General features: G+C 46.9%; 1 protein-coding gene across 1 annotated transcript; it reads left to right on the top strand.

Moving 5' to 3' along the window:
* Nucleotides 1–640: 640 nt before the first annotated feature.
* LOC134935927 (zona pellucida sperm-binding protein 3-like) lies at nt 641–8,622 on the top strand. Its single transcript, XM_063930780.1, has 8 exons — nt 641–1,181; nt 2,204–2,322; nt 2,929–3,032; nt 3,101–3,278; nt 3,350–3,470; nt 3,601–3,692; nt 4,569–4,699; nt 8,378–8,622. Exons 1-8 carry the CDS (start codon nt 672–674, stop codon nt 8,599–8,601), a joined length of 1,479 nt encoding a protein of 492 aa, XP_063786850.1. The 5' UTR covers nt 641–671; the 3' UTR covers nt 8,602–8,622.
* The last annotated feature ends 11,833 nt before the right edge of the window (nt 8,623–20,455 follow it).

The following is a 20,455-nucleotide window of genomic DNA, read 5'->3' on the forward strand; positions in this document are numbered from 1 at the left end:
GGGATATGTAGTTTCACAACAGCTGGAGGGCCGCAGTTTGGACATGCCTGGCCTAAAGGATAAAAAAAAGGGGCAGACTAGATGGGCCAAGTGGTTCTTATCTGCCGTCACATTCTATATTTCTATGTTTCTTTGTTACTGGAGTAATTCCACATTGTCCTGTGACCCCTGGCACTGCCCATGTAAGTGTGCATTTTATTGTATCATATTATATTTAAAGGGCGCCACAAAGTGTACACAGTGCTGTACACAATAAACACACAAAACATGTCACAGTAACATGGAATTGTGCTGGGGCCTATTTATAATCACTTGTGGAGCCGTTCCTGCATGTTTTTAGTAACTGGACCAGACAATATAATATTCAGCAAACTCTGGAAACTGAAAACAGAGCACTTACTTTACTGCAAAGCAGATATATTTAATATTTATCTTACCAGTTGTTGTGGAACTAAAAGTCCCATAATGCCCTGTCATACAAAGGTTATCTGCCTTGTGTCATATATGTATTGGTAATATATCCTCATTAGGTGGCTGCATGTGATGAGAGGAGTGATCAGGTGAGTGTGATCATTACCTGCCCCAGGTGGGGGTATTAGCAGCTGAGGGGGAGGGGTATAAATGGCTGATCCCTGCACTCCTGGCCTTGTGCTGTTTGTCCTGCAGGCAGAATGGGGATGTGTGTGAGGTGGAGTTGGCTGCTGCTGGTGGTTCTGGTTTATGGCACAGGATTGGTCAGTGCTGGGGAGCATGTCTTGGTTAGGCGCCAGTCAGACAGTTGGTGGAGGAATCACCAGACCTCTGTGCAGGATGCTCCTAGAGGGTCTACCAGATGGGGTGCTCAGCCGGTGTCTGGCCTGGGGTCTTCCAGACGGATTGCTCAGCCAGTGTCTGGCCTGGGGGCTTCCAGAAGGGGTGCTCAGCCTGTGTCAGGAAGGGGGTCTGATGGAGGATCTGCTGAGTCTAGACAGCTGGCACCATCCCAGAGCTCTCCTATCAGTGTGCAGTGTGGTGAGGACATGATGATGGTGACTGTGATGAGAGACCTGTATGGGAATGGGAAGCTTGTGAAGGCCTCAGACCTAAGCCTTGGACCCCAGCCCTGCTATCCTGGTCCCCAGAGCACCGATACCAGTGTGATTTTTGGGATTGGCCTCCAGGAGTGTGGGAATGCCGTACAGGTAATGATGGACTGTGTTCTGTTGGTGTGATGTCTATTTGCCTGGTGGCTGTCTCCTAGTGTCCCGGTCTCCTGTCTATTACTATGAGTTAGTGGAGTAACTGAGGCATGGGGTTCATACTGATGGGTTGTGCTGTATAATATATCTGCCTATACTGTAACTGGTGCACCCTGAGTGTAGGTCTCATGAACCTTCCCTTACACAGGGCTCTGGTAACTACTGAGGCCTATACTGTGTGCAGGCCACCAGTGGGTAGCGAGTCTGCTGGGTGTGTCGGGATTGACAATGTGCGTAGAATGGAAGCATAGTCAGGTAATGGGGCACCTGTGGTGGTAATTAGTAAATGGATTGTGTTGGCTGAGTGCTGCTCAGTATTGGTGGCCAGGTCACAAAGCTGCCCTGTAATATGTATTATCTAACAGGGCTGTATCATCCTGTGGGTAATGGTCACAGGCCTGAGAGTGTGGGGCAGATATAGGAACTGGTGTTATGGGGTTTAATGGTATCAGAGCCGGGTATGTGCACTGATATCACTTCTCACCATGCATTAAGGTGTGGTTGTGTCTGCCATAGTTATCTGTGCACATAGTCTATTCACCCCTGCTCTGCAAGTGAGAGGGGACAGTATGAGTTTGGGGCACCTGCATATGAGGGTCTGAAAACGTTCTTCATACTAAAGTGATATCCCTGTTTAATAGTTAGGGCTACTCTGGGGGCAAATGTCAACACATGGTTATGGGAGTGGGATCCAGTCAATACATCCTGGCTTAGTTTCTTCCCCCTTTGAACTTCCTCTACCATAATTTGCTTCTAATTTGTCTGACTCGTGTTCTGTCCTGGTAATGGTTGGTTAGTGCTACTTAACTTTTTTTTTTTTTTTTTTTATATTTCATTTTTTTTATTCACTCCCAGAGTGCCCCCCCCCCCCCCCCCCCCCCCTTCACTTTAACCACACTGGGAATAAGTTGGCATTACCAGGGGCTGCAGGCTGAATGATGGTAAATGTCTTCTTTGTCCTACAGATGACTGCAGATTGGCTGATCTACACCACCTCCCTGACCTACACTCCAACATCCCCCAGTGGTGTACCCATCACCAGGACCAACTCTGCTGTGGTTCCCATCCAGTGTTTCTACCCCCGGTGAGTTTGCACCAGTGAATGATTTTTGCCTCTTTTGGTTACTGCTGTCAGTGTTCTGGATTATAAATAAGGATATCTGGCATGGTGGCCTATAGACTACAAAGGAGGGACAGCTCTTACCTAATGTGTACTGATAGCAAGTGGACAATCTGCAGGAAATTCTGACACATGAATTTAGGGTGTATTCCAACTAGCTTCCAGCAACACTTACAGCTGAAGTGTCATCCTGTGGCTTCACCCAAGCAAAGCCATGTTCTACTATACCCTTGTAGAAAAGGAGCACTACTACAATACACACGGCTCAAAACTTGCATTGTTGCTCTAGGTTAATCATGTGTCCTGCGCCCTTGAGGAGGGGTTGGGGTGCACAAAGTATTTCCTCTGTACACCAGGAGGCCTATCTGACCTTATCTGTAGTGCAGTGTATGTTAAGATAGAACAAACCTTATGCAGGTACCCCTGGTGAGCCACATCGTGTGTTGGGTATAGCATCTGACTACAGACTTCTGCCTACTTGATACTTGATGATGCTTGCTGTAACAGCCTCCTAGCCAATCTGCTTATAATACTGGACCACTGCTGGTGGGTTTATTTTATCTTGTGCAGACATGGTAATGTGAGCAGCAATGCCATCAAGCCAACATGGGTTCCATTCAGTACCACAGTGTCCTCAGAAGAGAGGCTGTCCTTCTCCTTGCAGCTGATGATGGGTAAGTGAGGTGGGGGTTCAGTATGATGGTGTTGGGTCTGGCCTCTTCTAATCCTCTGATTCTTATAGATGACTGGAGTGCTCCCAGACCTTCCTCTGACTTTGAGCTGGGGGACATGTTCTACATAGAGGCCTCTGTGGACACCCAGAACCATGTCCCTATGATGCTATTTGTGGATAGCTGTGTGGCCACTCTGTCTCCTGATGTCCAGTCCAACCCTAATTATGCTATCATTGCCTACAATGGGTATGTTACAGTTTTCTGTTCAGGTTGATTTAATGGTTCCACCTTGTGCCTATAACCGGTGTGCTCTATAGGTGCCTGGTGGATGGTCAGCAAGAAGATTCATCTTCCACCTTCATATCCCCAAGGCCTGAGCCAGACAAGCTTCGTTTCATGGTTGATGCTTTTCGGTTCACTGGGATGGATGTCTCTCTGGTGAGGATTGGATTTTGCTACTGCTCTAGTATGGCAGATAATGCTGATAATGTGCCTCTTCTATGCTAGTGGCTGTAGACATCTATTGTCTTTTCTTTGTCCTGAGTCCTATATCCTCTTCCTCCACCAGATCTATATCACTTGTACTCTGAGAGCTGCTGCAGCCACTCAGGTCCCAGATCCCATGAATAAGGCCTGTTCCTACATAAAGGCATCTAGAAGGTGAGGATGTCTTACTGTAGCTTCTCTAACTCCTGTAGAATGGGATAGGAAAGATAGTGAGGAGGAAAGTTTGGATAAAAAATGTACAGCATACCTACAACTTCATAAAATTGGGAAGAGGGACACAAGTGCACATCAAAGGCAGGCTTCCAAAATTAGCCTGTGTGACCTCATAAGGAGTGCTGCAATTGCAGGCTGCACCCCAGTTTTTGCCACACTGGGGGGGGGGGGGGGCATGCTGGGAGCTCTGAGCTGCTGGCATGCCCTGGTCTATTCACTGCAGCTCTGCAGAGAGACACCAACACATAGGTGGGACAGGCCCAAAAGTGAATGTTCCACCGAAGTTGGGAGGTATGGTACAGATTCCCTAGTAACTTAAGGTTCCCCTAGTTTATGCTGTCCCTAAAAGCCTTGCATCTGTGTGGGATGTGTAGTGAATGTAATCACAGGTGCTTTATATCAATGGTAATTCTAGGTCCTTCTGAACTTGTGGCATTACTGTAAACTAGTCCAGCTGACTAAGTAACTTCCACACACTGGATTCTCCTTGGCACAACACATCAAGAACTTATCCTATCAGATGGACTCCAAACATCATAACACATCAGCTTATCCAGGCCTTGCCATAAGTGCCCCTTCTAATAGGTTAATTGTAGAGTTTATCATAATTGCTTTAACAACCAGTATTGGTGCTTGGCTTGATCACCTGCTCCTTATTTCTGCTGCCTGGTGCTAAGTCTCGGCATGGTAGCGTCTACTATGTTTAAACTTGAGGTGAGCAGTCAAAGCCCCCCCACCCTCGCATCTATATAGACTTGTTGGAAATCCTGCCATGCTAACATAAATGGGCTCATTACTTCTGTTGTATCTTCTTAGCTGGGCGGCTGTGGATGGTCAGAATACAATCTGCCAGTGCTGTGGTGCTCAGAACTGTGCTGGTCAGAGCAGGAGACTGGGACCCATCCGCGGTATTCCAAGAGGAATTGGCAAAAGAGAAATTGCAGCTGGTGAGTAATGGACATAATTCTTGATGGGAATTGCTACCTGGCCCATTTTTTTTTTTTTTGCACAGGATCCTCCTGTCTAGAAGAAATAGATGTTAAACTTGGCGGGGGGGGGGGGGGGGGGGGTAGCGATAAAGTACCAACCATCTCCTGTCATTCTTCAAACACATCCTGTTACACGGCAGTTAGGAGCTCATTGTTTGGAACTTCAGCTGCTAGCCATTAAGTAGTGAAAGTGAAGTTGCCCATGGCCTCTACTGCCTCTAATGGGAGGCTATTCCACTTGTCCACTACCCTTATCTGTGAAGTAGTTTCTTTTTTTTTTTTTTGTTTTTTCCCCCACTCAAATTTCCTCTGCTCCCCCTCCTCCAGTCTTGGTGCATGTCCTTGTGTCCTACTGCTTCTCCATTTGGAGACTTTCCCTCCTGAACTTTGTTAAAAACTTTGAAATATATCAAGGGTTTTATCATGTCCCCTCTTTCCCTTCTCTGCTCAAACCATACATAAAGATTTTTGAAGACTTTCTGGGTATGTTTTATGATGTAGACCATGCACCATTTTAGTTGCCCTTCTTTGTACAGTCTCTAATGTAGTAGTATCCTTTAGAAGATATGGCCTCCAGAATTGAAAACAATATTCTAGATGAGGCTGTACCAATGACCTATACAGTAGTATTACTACTTTATGCTGCTGATTCCTATCCCTATGAAGCTGAGCATCTGACTAGCCTTCCTCATTGCTTTGTTACATTGCTTAACTGCCTTTAAGTCGTCTAAAATAGTGACTCCTAGATCCCTTTCCTCATTTTCCAGTATAGTGCCATTAATACTACACTGCTCAAAAAAATAAAGGGAAAACTAAAATAACACATCCTAGATCTGAATGAAATATTCTTAAATACTTTGTTCTTTACATAGTTGAATGTGCTGACAACAAAATCACACAAATTATCAATGGAAATCAAATTTATTAACCCATGGAGGTCTGGATTTGTAGTCGCCCTCAAAATTAAAGTGGAAAAACACACTGCAGGCTGATCCAACTTTGATGTAATGTCCTTAAAACAAGTCACAATGAGGCTGTGTGGCCTCCACGTGCCTGTATGACCTCCCTACAACCCACACAAGTGGCTCAGGTAGCGCAGCTCATCCAGGTTGGCACATCAATGCGAGCTGTGGCAAGAAGGTTTGCTGTCTGTCAGCGTAGTGTCCAGAGCATGGAGGCGCTACCAGGAGACAGGCCAGTACATCAGGAGACGTGGAGGAGGCCGTAGGAGTGCAACAACCCAGCAGCAGGAGCACTGCCAGAGCTCTGCAAAATGACCTCCAGCAAGCCACAAATGTGCATGTGTCTACTCAAACTATCAAACACTCCATGAGGGTGGTATGATGGCCCGACATCCACAGGTGGGGGTTGTGCTTACAGCCCAACACCGTGCAGGACATTTGGCATTTGCCAGAGAACACCAAGATTGTCAAATTCTCCACTGGCGCCCTGTGCTCTTCACAGATGAAAACAGGTTCTCACTGAGCATGTGACAGTCTGGAGACGCAAAGGAGAACGTTCTGCTTTCTGCAACATCCTCCAGCATGACCGGTTTGGCAGTGGGTCAGTAATAGTGTGGGGTGGCATTTCTTTGGGGGGCCACACAGCCCTCCATGTGCTCGCCAGAGGTAGCCTGACTGCCATTAGGTACTGAGATGAGATCCTCAAACCCCTTGTGAGACCATATGCTGGTGCGGTTGGCCCTGGGTTCCTCCTAATGCAAGACAATGCTAGACCTCATGTGGTTGGAGTGTCAGCAGTTCCTGCAAGACTAAGGCATTGATGCTATGGACTGGCCCGCCCATTCCCCAGACCTGAATCCAGTTGAACACATCTGGGACATGTCTCGCTCCATCCACCAATGCCACGTTGCACCACAGGCTGTCCAGGAGTTGGCGGATGCTTTAGTCCAGGTCTGGGAGGAGATCAGTCAGGAGACCATCCGCCACTTCATCAGGAGCATGCCCAGGCGTTGTAGGGAGGTCATACAGGCACGTGGAGGCCACACACTACTGAGCCTTATTTTGACTTGTTTTAAGGACATTACATCAAAGTTGGATCAGCCTGTAGTGTGTTTTTCCTCTTTAATTTTGAGGGTGACTCCAAATCCAGACCTCCATGGGTTAATAAATTTGATTTCCATTGATTGATTTGTGTGATTTTGTTGTCTGCATATTCAGCTATGTAAAGAACAAAGTATTTAATAAGAATATTTCATTCAGATCTAGGATGTTATATTAGTGTTCCCTTTATTTTTTTTGAGCAGTGTATATTTAGCCTTTGTATTTTTGAGACCAAGTGCATGATTTGGCATTAAACTAATTGCCACACTCTTGACCATTCCTCTAGTCTACCTAGATTCTCAATCATTTGTTTTACCCCACCTGGTGTCTACCCTGTTGCATACCTTTGTGTCATCTGCAAAAAAGCATAGTTTACCTTTAATGCCATTTGGAATGTCGCCACTTTTGATATTAAAACACTAGTCCAAGTACAGATCCCTGGGGTACTCCACTGGTAACATTTCCCTCCTGTGAATACACCATTTACCACAACTCTGTTTTTTTTTCTATCCTGCAACCAAGATTTTATCCATTCAACAATCTTAGTATCCAATCCTAAACTTCAGTTTATTTAGCAGTCTGTGATGTGGAACAGTGTCCAAAGCTTATCTAGATTTTACTAAGGCTTTTAAGTAATATAATCTATAATCAGCATTGAAGTAACATTTATAATTTGCATACTATACAATTGTAAGGTGCTACTGACTGGTTGTCATGGGCAACTTCCCCACAGGCTCACCTCTCCACTCTTCTCACTGCTTCATAGACCCCTATGTACCAAGCCTTTGATAGAGAGTACCAGCCAATGAGCTCTTCTGCCATGTTACAGGCTGCATTTGAAGAATGACAGGAGATGGTTGGTACTTTGGCCACTTTATCTCCCTCTCTAAGGCTTGGTACATAGAACACTAACCAGCCTATGGTGTCTAACTCATTTTACAATCTGCTTATTTCTACATGATTTGATTACATGCAACAAATCTTCCATAAAGCTGGTTACACTTGGTGCCAGGAGTATGGTTGTGTTGCCAGTAGAACTGCTGTAAGGCTAAGTGGGTGAGGCAAAAGGGAGATCTGGGATCAAAGTTATCTAAGAAGTATAACTTGAGCGGTTTAGACTAAGGCTATTTTGAGGAGCTTCAAATGAGGTTTAGAAAGTCCACCTGGCTGTAGCCTATAGGTATTACTGAAAGCTATAGCTTCTGTAGCTTAGGTCTATGCACATCACAACAGTACAGCATTTTAGTGTATTGACCACTTGGGTAAGAGTTTGGCTATGCAGCTTGATTTGGAGTTTAAGGTGTTGTTCAAAATCTCTTGACATAGTAAGTGGGAATACCTGCAGATATGCTTGAGGGATCCAGTTCTTAATCTATTTAGGACTAGTATTATAGACCTGCTCCTTACAGGGTCTAGATCAGGGTTATGCTCTTGGGTTGCGGCATTAACATTGCAGGAATAGCGAAGTCTTTATTTACTACACTACTTGACACACATTCTACTCGGTACAACAAACACCAGGCTAGAGGTGTACAACTAAACAAGATTTTACATGATATGCTCTTCTCTGCAGGTCCATCTACAGAAGAACATGGATCGGTGACTTTGGGTCCTCTGCGGGTGGTTGGGGCAAACCTTGTCCAGGCTTCAAGAATGACTGCAGAGTCGGGGCACTTGGAACAGTGGGTGCTGGTGGCCACAGTGTCCCTCAGTCTGGCTGTGTTACTTGGCTTTTTTGCTCTGACTGTAAGACGCATCATTAAGAGACATGCTGGTGTACAGGCTGCAGAGAAATAAAATGCTACATTGCAATCTTAATTCTGGTGTCCATATTGTCTACAACAAGTGCCAGAGGTCATAGTTGGGTCTGGATTAAGCCTTAGTGGGTACTGCCATATCTTGTAATTGTCCTGCCCACTGCTGCTATGGGACTGCACAGTGCAAGTGCAGTAGTGTGCTCGGGGAGGGTATTGCATTTAAACCCAACTACTTACATATTGGGACAGGACTTGGGAGACCTCTGGCTCTTTTCCAATGCCAATCTCATCAGGTAACGGGGTACTCATTACCCAGACACATCAATCTAGCCCTCCTCCTATCTAGAGATGAGCGCCGGAAATTTTTCGGGTTTTGGGTTCGGTTCTGCGGCCGTGTTTTGGGTTCGACCGCGTTTTGGCAAAACCTCACCGAATTTTTTTTGTTGGATTCGGGTGTTTTTTTTTCTAAACAGCTTAAATCATAGAATTTGGCGGTCATTTTGATCCCTAAGTATTATTATCCTCAAAAACCATAATTTCCACTCATTTTCAGTCTATTCTGAATACCTCACACCTCACAATATTATTTTTAGTCCTAAAATTTGCACCGAGGTCGCTGTGTGAGTAAGATAAGCGACCCTAGTGGCCGACACAAACACCGGGCCCATCTAGGAGTGGCACTGCAGTGTCACGCAGGATGTCCCTTCCAAAAAACCCTCCCCAAACAGCACATGACGCAAAGAAAAAGAAGAAAAAAGAGGTGCAAGATGGAATTGTCCTTGGGCCCTCCCACCCACCCTTATGTTGTATAAACAGGACATGCACACTTTAACCAACCCATCATTTCAGTGACAGGGTCTGCCACACGACTGTGACTGATATGACGGGTTGGTTTGGACCCCCACCAAAAAAGAAGCAATTAATCTCTCCTTGCACAAACTGGCTCTACAGAGGCAAGATGTCCACCTCCATCATCATCATCACCCTCCGATATATCACCGTGTACATCCCCCTCCTCACAGATTATCAATTCGTCCCCACTGGAATCCACCATCTCAGCTCCCTGTGTACTTTGTGGAGGCAATTGCTGCTGGTCAATGTCTCCACGGAGGAATTGATTATAATTCATTTTAATGAACATCATCTTCTCCACATTTTCTGGATGTAACCTCGTACGCCGATTGCTGACAAGGTGAGCGGTGGCACTAAACACTCTTTCGGAGTACACACTTGTGGGAGGGCAACTTAGGTAGAATAAAGCCAGTTTGTGCAAGGGCCTCCAAATTGCCTCTTTTTCCTGCCAGTATAAGTACGGACTGTGTGACGTGCCTACTTGGATGCGGTCACTCATATAATCCTCCACCATTCTTTCAATGGTGAGAGAATCATATGCAGTGACAGTAGACGACATGTCCGTAATCGTTGTCAGGTCCTTCAGTCCGGACCAGATGTCAGCATCAGCAGTCGCTCCAGACTACCCTGCATCACCGCCAGCGGGTGGGCTCGGAATTCTGAGCCTTTTCCTCGCACCCCCAGTTGCGGGAGAATGTGAAGGAGGAGATGTTGTTGACAGGTCGCGTTCCACTTGACTATTTACTCACCAGCAGGTGTTTGAACCCCAGCAGACTTGTGTCTGCCGGAAAGAGAGATCCAAGGTAGGCTTTAAATCTAGGATCGAGCACGGTGGCCAAAATGTAGTGCTGATTTCAACAGATTGACCACCCGTGAATCCTTGTTAAGCGAATTAAGGGCTCCATCCACAAGTCCCACATGCCTAGCGGAATCGCTCCGTGTTAGCTCCTCCTTCAATGTCTCCAGCTTCTTCTGCAAAAGCCTGATGAGGGGAATGACCTGACTCAGGCTGGCAGTGTCTGAACTGACTTCACGTGTGGCAAGTTCAAAGGGCATCAGAACCTTGCACAACGGTGAAATCATTCTCCACTGCGCTTGAGACAGGTGCATCCCACCTCCTATATTGTGCTCAATTGTATAGGCTTGAATGGCCTTTTGCTGCTCCTCCAACCTCTGAAGCATATAGAGGGTTGAATTCCACCTCGTTACCACTTCTTGCTTCAGATGATGGCAGGGCAGGTTCAGTAGTTTTTGGTGGTGCTCCAGTTTTCTGTACGTGGTGCCTGTACGCCGAAAGTGTCCCGCAATTCTTCTGGCCACCGACAGCATCTCTTGCACGCCCCTGTCTTTTTTTAAAAAATTCTGCACCACCAAATTCAAGGTATGTGCAAAACATGGGACGTGCTGGAATTGGCCCAGATTTAATGCACACACAATATTGCTGGCGTTGTCCGATGCCACAAATCCACAGGAGAGTCCAATTGGGGTAAGCCATTCCGCGATGATCTTCCTCAGTTGCTGTAAGAGGTTGTCAGCTGTGTGCGTATTCTGGAAAGCGGTGATACAAAGCGTAGCCTGCCTAGGAAAGAGTTGGCGTTTGCGAGATGCTGCTACTGGTGCCGCCGCTGCTGTTCTTGCTGCGGGAGTCCATACATCTACCCAGTGGGCTGTCACAGTCATATAGTCCTGACCCTGCCCTGCTCCACTTGTCCACATGTCCGTGGTTAAGTGGACATTGGGTACAACTGCATTTTTTAGGACACTGGTGACTCTTTTTCTGAGGTCTGTGTACATTTTCGGTATCGCCTGCCTAGAGAAATGGAACCTAGATGGTATTTGGTACCGGGGACACAGTACCTCCAACAAGTCTCTAGTTGGCTCTGCAGTAATGATGGATACCGGAACCACGTTTCTCACCACCCAGGATGTCAAGGCCTCAGTTATCCGCTTTGCAGTAGGATGACTGCTGTGATATTTCATCTTCCTCGCAAAGGACTGTTGGACAGTCAATTGCTTGGTGGAAGTAGTAAAAGTGGGCTTACGACTTCCCCTCTGGGATGACCATCGACTCCCAGCAGCAACAACAACAGCAGCGCCAGCAGCAGTAGGCGTTACACGCAAGGATGCATCGGAGGAATCCCAGGCAGGAGAGGACTCGTCAGAATTGCCAGTGACATGGCCTGCAGGACTATTGGCATTCCTGGGGAAGGAGGAAATTGACACTGAGGGAGTTGGTGGGGTGGTTTGCGTGAGCTTGGTTACAAGAGGAAGGGATTTACTGGTCAGTGGACTGCTTCCGCTGTCGGCCCAAGTTTTTGAACTTGTCACTGACTTATTATGAATGCGCTGCAGGTGACGTATAAGGGAGGATGTTCCGAGGTGGTTAACGTCCTTACCCCTACTTATTACAGCTTGACAAAGGGAACACACGGCTTGACACCTGTTGTCCGCATTTCTGGTGAAATACTTCCACACCGAAGAGCTGATTTTTTTGGTATTTTCACTAGGCATGTCAACGGCCATATTCCTACCACGGACAACAGGTGTCTCCCCGGGTGCCTGACTTAAACAAACCACCTCACCATCAGAATCCTCCTGGTCAATTTCCTCCCCAGCGCCAGCAACACCCATATCCTCCTCATCCTGGTGTACTTCAACACTGACATCTTCAATCTGACTATCAGGAACTGGACTGCGGGTGCTCCTTCCATCACTTGCAGGGGGCGTGCAAATGGTGGAAGGCGCATGCTCTTCACGTCCAGTGTTGGGAAGGTCAGGCATCGCAACCGACACAATTGTAGTCGGACTCTCCTTGTGGATTTGGGATTTCGAAGAACGCACAGTTCTTTGCGGTGCTACTGCTTTTGCCAGCTTTAGTCTTTTCCTTTTTCTAGCGAGAGGCTGAGTGCTTCCATCCTCATGTGAAGCTGAACCACTAGCCATGAACATAGGCCAGGGCTTCAGCCGTTCCTTGCCACTCCGTGTGGTAAATGGCATATTGGCAAGTTTACGCTTCTCCTCCGACAATTTTATTTTAGGTTTTGGAGTCCTTTTTTTACTGATATTTGGTGTTTTGGATTTGACATGCTCTGTACTATGACATTGGGCATCGGCCTTGGCAGACGACGTTGCTGGCATTTCATCGTCTCGGCCATGACTAGTGGCAGCAGCTTCAGCACGAGGTGGAAGTGGATCTTGATCTTTCCCTAATTTTGGAACCTCAACATTTTTGTTCTCCATATTTTAATAAGCACAACTAAAAGGCACCTCAGGTAAACAATGGAGATGGATGGATTGGATACTAGTATACAATTATGGACGGACTGCCGAGTGCCGACACAGAGGTAGCCACAGCCGTGAACTACCGCACTGTACTGTGTCTGCTGCTAATATAGACTGGTTGATAAAGAGATAGTATACTCGTAACTAGTATGTATGTATAAAGAAAGAAAAAAAAACCACGGTTAGGTGGTATATACAATTATGGACGGGCTGCCGAGTGCTGACACAGAGGTAGCCACAGCCGTGAACTACCGCACTGTACTGTGTCTGCTGCTAATATATAGACTGGTTGATAAAGAGATAGTATACTCGTAACTAGTATGTATGTATAAAGAAAGAAAAAAAACCACGGTTAGGTGGTATATACAATTATGGACGGGCTGCCGAGTGCCGACACAGAGGTAGCCACAGCCGTGAACTACCGCACTGTACTGTGTCTGCTGCTAATATAGACTGGTTGATAAAGAGATAGTATACTCGTAACTAGTATGTATGTATAAAGAAAGAAAAAAAAACCACGGTTAGGTGGTATATACAATTATGGACGGGCTGCCGAGTGCCGACACAGAGGTAGCCACAGCCGTGAACTACCGCACTGTACTGTGTCTGCTGCTAATATAGACTGGTTGATAAAGAGATAGTATACTACTAATATTATATATACTGGTGGTCAGGTCACTGGTCACTAGTCACACTGGCAGTGGCACTCCTGCAGCAAAAGTGTGCACTGTTTAATTTTAATATAATATTATGTACTCCTGGCTCCTGCTATAACCTATAACTGGCACTGCAGTGCTCCCCAGTCTCCCCCACAATTATAAGCAGTGTGAGCTGAGCACAGTCAGATATATATATACATTGATGCAGCACACTGGGCTGAGCAGTGCACACAGATATGGTATGTGACTGAGTCACTGTGTGTATCGTTTTTTTCAGGCAGAGAACGGATATATTAAATAAAACAAACAACTGCACTGTCTGGTGGTCACTGTGGTCGTCAGTCACTAAACTCTGCACTCTCTTCTACAGTATCACAGCCTCAGGTCAATCTCTCTCTCTCTCTCTCTCAACCCTAATCTAAATGGAGAGGACGCCAGCCACGTCCTCTCCCTATCAATCTCAATGCACGTGTGAAAATTAGAGATGAGCGCCTGAAATTTTTCGGGTTTTGTGTTTTGGTTTTGGGTTCGGTTCCGCGGCCGTGTTTTGGGTTCGACCGCGTTTTGGCAAAACCTCACCGATTTTTTTTTGTCGGATTCGGGTGTGTTTTGGATTCGGGTGTTTTTTTCAAAAAACACTAAAAAACAGCTTAAATCATAGAATTTGGGGGTCATTTTGATCCCAAAGTATTATTAACCTCAAAAACCATAATTTACACTCATTTTCAGTCTATTCTGAATACCTCACACCTCACAATATTATTTTTAGTCCTAAAATTTGCACCAAGGTCGCTGTGTGAGTAAGATAAGCGACCCTAGTGGCCGACACAAACACCGGGCCCATCTAGGAGTGGCACTGCAGTGTCACGCAGGATGTCCCTTCCAAAAAACCCTCCCCAAACAGCACATGACGCAAAGAAAAAAAGAGGCGCAATGAGGTAGCTGTGTGAGTAAGATTAGCGACCCTAGTGGCCGACACAAACACCGGGCCCATCTAGGAGTGGCACTGCAGTGTCACGCAGGATGGCCCTTCCAAAAAACCCTCCCCAAACAGCACATGACGCAAAGAAAAAAAGAGGCGCAATGAGGTAGCTGTGTGAGTAAGATTAGCGACCCTAGTGGCCGACACAAACACCGGGCCCATCTAGGAGTGGCACTGCAGTGTCACGCAGGATGGCCCTTCCAAAAAACCCTCCCCAAACAGCACATGACGCAAAGAAAAAAAGAGGCGCAATGAGGTAGCTGTGTGAGTAAGATTAGCGACCCTAGTGGCCGACACAAACACCGGGCCCATCTAGGAGTGGCACTGCAGTGTCACGCAGGATGTCCCTTCCAAAAAACCCTCCCCAAACAGCACATGACGCAAAGAAAAAAAGAGGCGCAATGAGGTAGCTGTGTGAGTAAGATTAGTGACCCTAGTGGCCGACACAAACACCGGGCCCATCTAGGAGTGGCACTGCAGTGTCACGCAGGATGTCCCTTCCAAAAAACCCTCCCCAAACAGCACATGACGCAAAGAAAAAAAGAGGCGCAATGAGGTAGCTGTGTGAGTAAGATTAGCGACCCTAGTGGCCGACACAAACACCGGGCCCATCTAGGAGTGGCACTGCAGTGTCACGCAGGATGTCCCTTCCAAAAAACCCTCCCCAAACAGCACATGACGCAAAGAAAAAAAGAGGCGCAATGAGGTAGCTGACTGTGTGAGTAAGATTAGCGACCCTAGTGGCCGACACAAACACCGGGCCCATCTAGGAGTGGCACTGCAGTGTCACGCAGGATGTCCCTTCCAAAAAAACCCTCCCCAATCAGCACATGATGCAAAGAAAAAGAAAAGAAAAAAGAGGTGCAAGATGGAATTGTCCTTGGGCCCTCCCACCCACCCTTATGTTGTATAAACAAAACAGGACATGCACACTTTAACCAACCCATCATTTCAGTGACAGGGTCTGCCACACGACTGTGACTGATATGACGGGTTGGTTTGGACCCCCCCCAAAAAAGAAGCAATTAATCTCTCCTTGCACAAACTGGCTCTACAGAGGCAAGATGTCCACCTCATCTTCACCCTCCGATATATCACCGTGTACATCCCCCTCCTCACAGATTATCAATTCGTCCCCACTGGAATCCACCATCTCAGCTCCCTGTGTACTTTGTGGAGGCAATTGCTGCTGTTCAATGTCTCCGCGGAGGAATTGATTATAATTCATTTTAATGAACATCATCTTCTCCACATTTTCTGGATGTAACCTCGTACGCCGATTGCTGACAAGGTGAGCGGCGGCACTAAACACTCTTTCGGAGTACACACTTGTGGGAGGGCAACTTAGGTAGAATAAAGCCAGTTTGTGCAAGGGCCTCCAAATTGCCTCTTTTTCCTGCCAGTATAAGTACGGACTGTGTGACGTGCCTACTTGGATGCGGTCACTCATATAATCCTCCACCATTCTATCAATGTTGAGAGAATCATATGCAGTGACAGTAGACGACATGTCCGTAATCGTTGTCAGGTCCTTCAGTCCGGACCAGATGTCAGCATCAGCAGTCGCTCCAGACTACCCTGCATCACCGCCAGCGGGTGGGCTCGGAATTCTGAGCCTTTTCCTCGCACCCCCAGTTGCGGGAGAATGTGAAGGAGGAGATGTTGACAGGTCGCGTTCCGCTTGACTTGACAATTTTGTCACCAGCAGGTCTTTCAACCCCAGCAGACCTGTGTCTGCCGGAAAGAGAGATCCAAGGTAGGCTTTAAATCTAGGATCGAGCACGGTGGCCAAAATGTAGTGCTCTGATTTCAACAGATTGACCACCCGTGAATCCTTGTTAAGCGAATTAAGGGCTGCATCCACAAGTCCCACATGCCTAGCGGAATCGCTCCCTTTTAGCTCCTTCTTCAATGCCTCCAGCTTCTTCTGCAAAAGCCTGATGAGGGGAATGACCTGACTCAGGCTGGCAGTGTCTGAACTGACTTCACGTGTGGCAAGTTCAAAGGGCATCAGAACCTTGCACAACGTTGAAATCATTCTCCACTGCACTTGAGACAGGTGCATTCCATCTCCTATATCGTGCTCAATTGTATAGGCTTGAATGGCCTTTTGCTGCTCCTCCAACCTCTGAAGCATATAGAGGGTTGAATTCCACCTCGTTACCACTTCTTGCTTCAGATGATGGCAGGGCAGGTTCAGTAGTTTTTGGTGGTGCTCCAGTCTTCTGTACGTGGTGCCTGTACGCCGAAAGTGTCCCGCAATTTTTCTGGCCACCGACAGCATCTCTTGCACGCCCCTGTCGTTTTTTAAAAAATTCTGCACCACCAAATTCAAGGTATGTGCAAAACATGGGACGTGCTGGAATTTGCCCATATTTAATGCACACACAATATTGCTGGCGTTGTCCGATGCCACAAATCCACAGGAGAGTCCAATTGGGGTAAGCCATTCCGCGATGATCTTCCTCAGTTGCCGTAAGAGGTTTTCAGCTGTGTGCGTATTCTGGAAAGCGGTGATACAAAGCGTAGCCTGCCTTGGAAAGAGTTGGCGTTTGCGAGATGCTGCTACTGGTGCCGCCGCTGCTGTTCTTGCGGCGGGAGTCCATACATCTACCCAGTGGGCTGTCACAGTCATATAGTCCTGACCCTGCCCTGCTCCACTTGTCCACATGTCCGTGGTTAAGTGGACATTGGGTACAACTGCATTTTTTAGGACACTGGTGAGTCTTTTTCTGACGTCCGTGTACATTCTCGGTATCGCCTGCCTAGAGAAGTGGAACCTAGATGGTATTTGGTAACGGGGGCACACTGCCTCAATAAATTGTCTAGTTCCCTGTGAACTAACGGCGGATACCGGACGCACGTCTAACACCAACATAGTTGTCAAGGACTCAGTTATCCGCTTTGCAGTAGGATGACTGCTGTGATATTTCATCTTCCTCGCAAAGGACTGTTGAACAGTCAATTGCTTACTGGAAGTAGTACAAGTGGGCTTACGACTTCCCCTCTGGGATGACCATCGACTCCCAGCGGCAACAACAGCAGCGCCAGCAGCAGTAGGCGTTACACGCAAGGATGCATCGGAGGAATCCCAGGCAGGAGAGGACTCGTCAGAATTGCCAGTGACATGGCCTGCAGGACTATTGGCATTCCTGGGGAAGGAGGAAATTGACACTGAGGGAGTTGGTGGGGTGGTTTGCGTGAGCTTGGTTACAAGAGGAAGGGATTTACTGGTCAGTGGACTGCTTCCGCTGTCACCCAAAGTTTTTGAACTTGTCACTGACTTATTATGAATGCGCTGCAGGTGACGTATAAGGGAGGATGTTCCGAGGTGGTTAACGTCCTTACCCCTACTTATTACAGCTTGACAAAGGGAACACACGGCTTGACACCTGTTGTCCGCATTTCTGGTGAAATACCTCCACACCGAAGAGCTGATTTTTTTGGTATTTTCACCTGGCATGTCAACGGCCATATTCCTCCCACGGACAACAGGTGTCTCCCCGGGTGCCTGACTTAAACAAACCACCTCACCATCAGAATCCTCCTGGTCAATTTCCTCCCCAGCGCCAGCAACACCCATATCCTCCTCATCCTGGTGTACTTCAACACTGACATCTTCAATCTGACTATCAGGAACTGGACTGCGGGTGCTCCTTCCAGCACTTGCAGGGGGCGTGCAAATGGTGGAAGGCGCATGCTCTTCACGTCCAGTGTTGGGAAGGTCAGGCATCGCAACCGACACAATTGGACTCTCCTTGTGGATTTGGGATTTCAAAGAACGCACAGTTCTTTGCGGTGCTTTTGCCAGCTTGAGTCTTTTCAGTTTTCTAGCGAGAGGCTGAGTGCTTCCATCCTCATGTGAAGCTGAACCACTAGCCATGAACATAGGCCAGGGCCTCAGCCGTTCCTTGCCACTCCGTGTGGTAAATGGCATATTGGCAAGTTTACGCTTCTCCTCCGACAATTTTATTTTAGGTTTTGGAGTCCTTTTTTTACTGATATTTGGTGTTTTGGTTTTGACATGCTCTGTACTATGCCATTGGGCATCGGCCTTGGCAGACGACGTTGCTGGCATTTCATCGTCTCGGCCATGACTAGTGGCAGCAGCTTCAGCACGAGGTGGAAGTGGATCTTGATCTTTCCCTAATTTTGGAACCTCAACATTTTTGTTCTCCATATTTTAATAGGCACAACTAAAAGGCACCTCAGGTAAACAATGGAGATGGATGGATTGGATACTAGTATACAATTATGGACGGGCTGCCGAGTGCCGACACAGAGGTAGCCACAGCCGTGAACTACCGCACTGTACTGTGTCTGCTGCTAATATATAGACTGGTTGATAAAGAGATAGTATACTCGTAACTAGTATGTATGTATAAAGAAAGAAAAAAAAACCACGGTTAGGTGGTATATACAATTATGGACGGGCTGCCGAGTGCCGACACAGAGGTAGCCACAGCCGTGAACTACCGCACTGTACTGTGTCTGCTGCTAATATATAGACTGGTTGATAAAGAGATAGTATACTCGTAACTAGTATGTATGTATAAAGAAAGAAAAAAAAACCACGGTTAGGTGGTATATACAATTATGGACGGGCTGCCGAGTGCCGACACAGAGGTAGCCACAGCCGTGAACTACCGCACTGTACTGTGTCTGCTGCTAATATATAGACTGGTTGATAAAGAGATAGTATACTCGTAACTAGTATGTATGTATAAAGAAAGAAAAAAAAACCACGGTTAGGTGGTATATACAATTATGGACGGGCTGCCGAGTGCCGACACAGAGGTAGCCACAGCCGTGAACTACCGCACTGTACTGTGTCTGCTGCTAATATATAGACTGGTTGATAAAGAGATAGTATACTCGTAACTAGTATGTATGTATAAAGAAAGAAAAAAAAACCACGGTTAGGTGGTATATACAATTATGGACGGGCTGCCGAGTGCCGACACAGAGGTAGCCACAGCCGTGAACTACCGCACTGTACTGTGTCTGCTGCTAATATAGACTGGTTGATAAAGAGATAGTATACTACTAATATTATATACTGGTGGTCAGGTCACTGGTCACTAGTCACACTGGCAGTGGCACTCCTGCAGCAAAAGTGTGCACTGTTTAATTTTAATATAATATTATGTACTCCTGGCTCCTGCTATAACCTATAACTGGCACTGCAGTAGTGCTCCCCAGTCTCCCCCACAATTATAAGCTGTGTGAGCTGAGCAGTCAGACAGATATATAATATATATATAGATGATGCAGCACACTGGCCTGAGCCTGAGCAGTGCACACAGATATGGTATGTGACTGACTGAGTCACTGTGTGTATCGCTTTTTTCAGGCAGAGAACGGATATATTAAATAAACTGCACTGTGTGTCTGGTGGTCACTCACTATATAATATATTATGTACTCCTGGCTCCTGCTATAACCTATAACTGGCACTGCAGTAGTGCTCCCCAGTCTCCCCCACAATTATAAGCTGTGTGAGCTGAGCAGTCAGACAGATATATATAATATTATATATAGATAATAGATGATGCAGCACACTGGCCTGAGCCTGAGCAGTGCACACAGATATGGTATGTGACTGAGTCACTGTGTGCTGTGTATCGCTTTTTTCAGGCAGAGAACGGATTATAAATAAAAGTGGTGGTCACTGGTCACTATCAGCAAAACTCTGCACTGTACACTACTGAGTACTCCTAATGCTCCCCAAAATTAGTAAATCAAGTGTCTCTCTAATCTATTCTAATTCTAAACGGAGAGGACGCCAGCCACGTCCTCTCCCTATCAATCTCAATGCACGTGTGAAAATGGCGGCGACGCGGGCTCCTTATATAGAATCCGAGTCTCGCGATAGAATCCGAGCCTCGCGAGAATCCGACAGCGTCATGATGACGTTCGGGCGCGCTCGGGTTAACCGAGCAAGGCGGGAAGATCCGAGTCGCTCGGACCCGTGAAAAAAAACATGAAGTTCTGGCGGGTTCGGATTCAGAGAAACCGAACCCGCTCATCTCTAGTGAAAATGGCGGCGACGCGCGGCTCCTTATATAGAATCCGAGTCTCGCGAGAATCCGACAGCGTCATGATGACGTTCGGGCGCG

Source organism: Pseudophryne corroboree, chromosome 6, assembly GCF_028390025.1.
Source record: "Pseudophryne corroboree isolate aPseCor3 chromosome 6, aPseCor3.hap2, whole genome shotgun sequence".
Lineage (NCBI taxonomy): Eukaryota > Metazoa > Chordata > Amphibia > Anura > Myobatrachidae > Pseudophryne > Pseudophryne corroboree.

Excerpts from the sequence above, each read along its gene's own strand:
- LOC134935927 (XM_063930780.1), top strand. The coding sequence starts at position 672 with ATGGGGATGTGTGTGAGGTGGAGTTGGCTGCTGCTGGTGGTTCTGGTT. Across the intron at positions 3,033-3,100 it reads CTCCTTGCAGCTGATGATGG|ATGACTGGAGTGCTCCCAGA; the intron begins GTAAGTGAGGTG and ends TGATTCTTATAG. Across the intron at positions 3,279-3,349 it reads GCTATCATTGCCTACAATGG|GTGCCTGGTGGATGGTCAGC; the intron begins GTATGTTACAGT and ends TGTGCTCTATAG.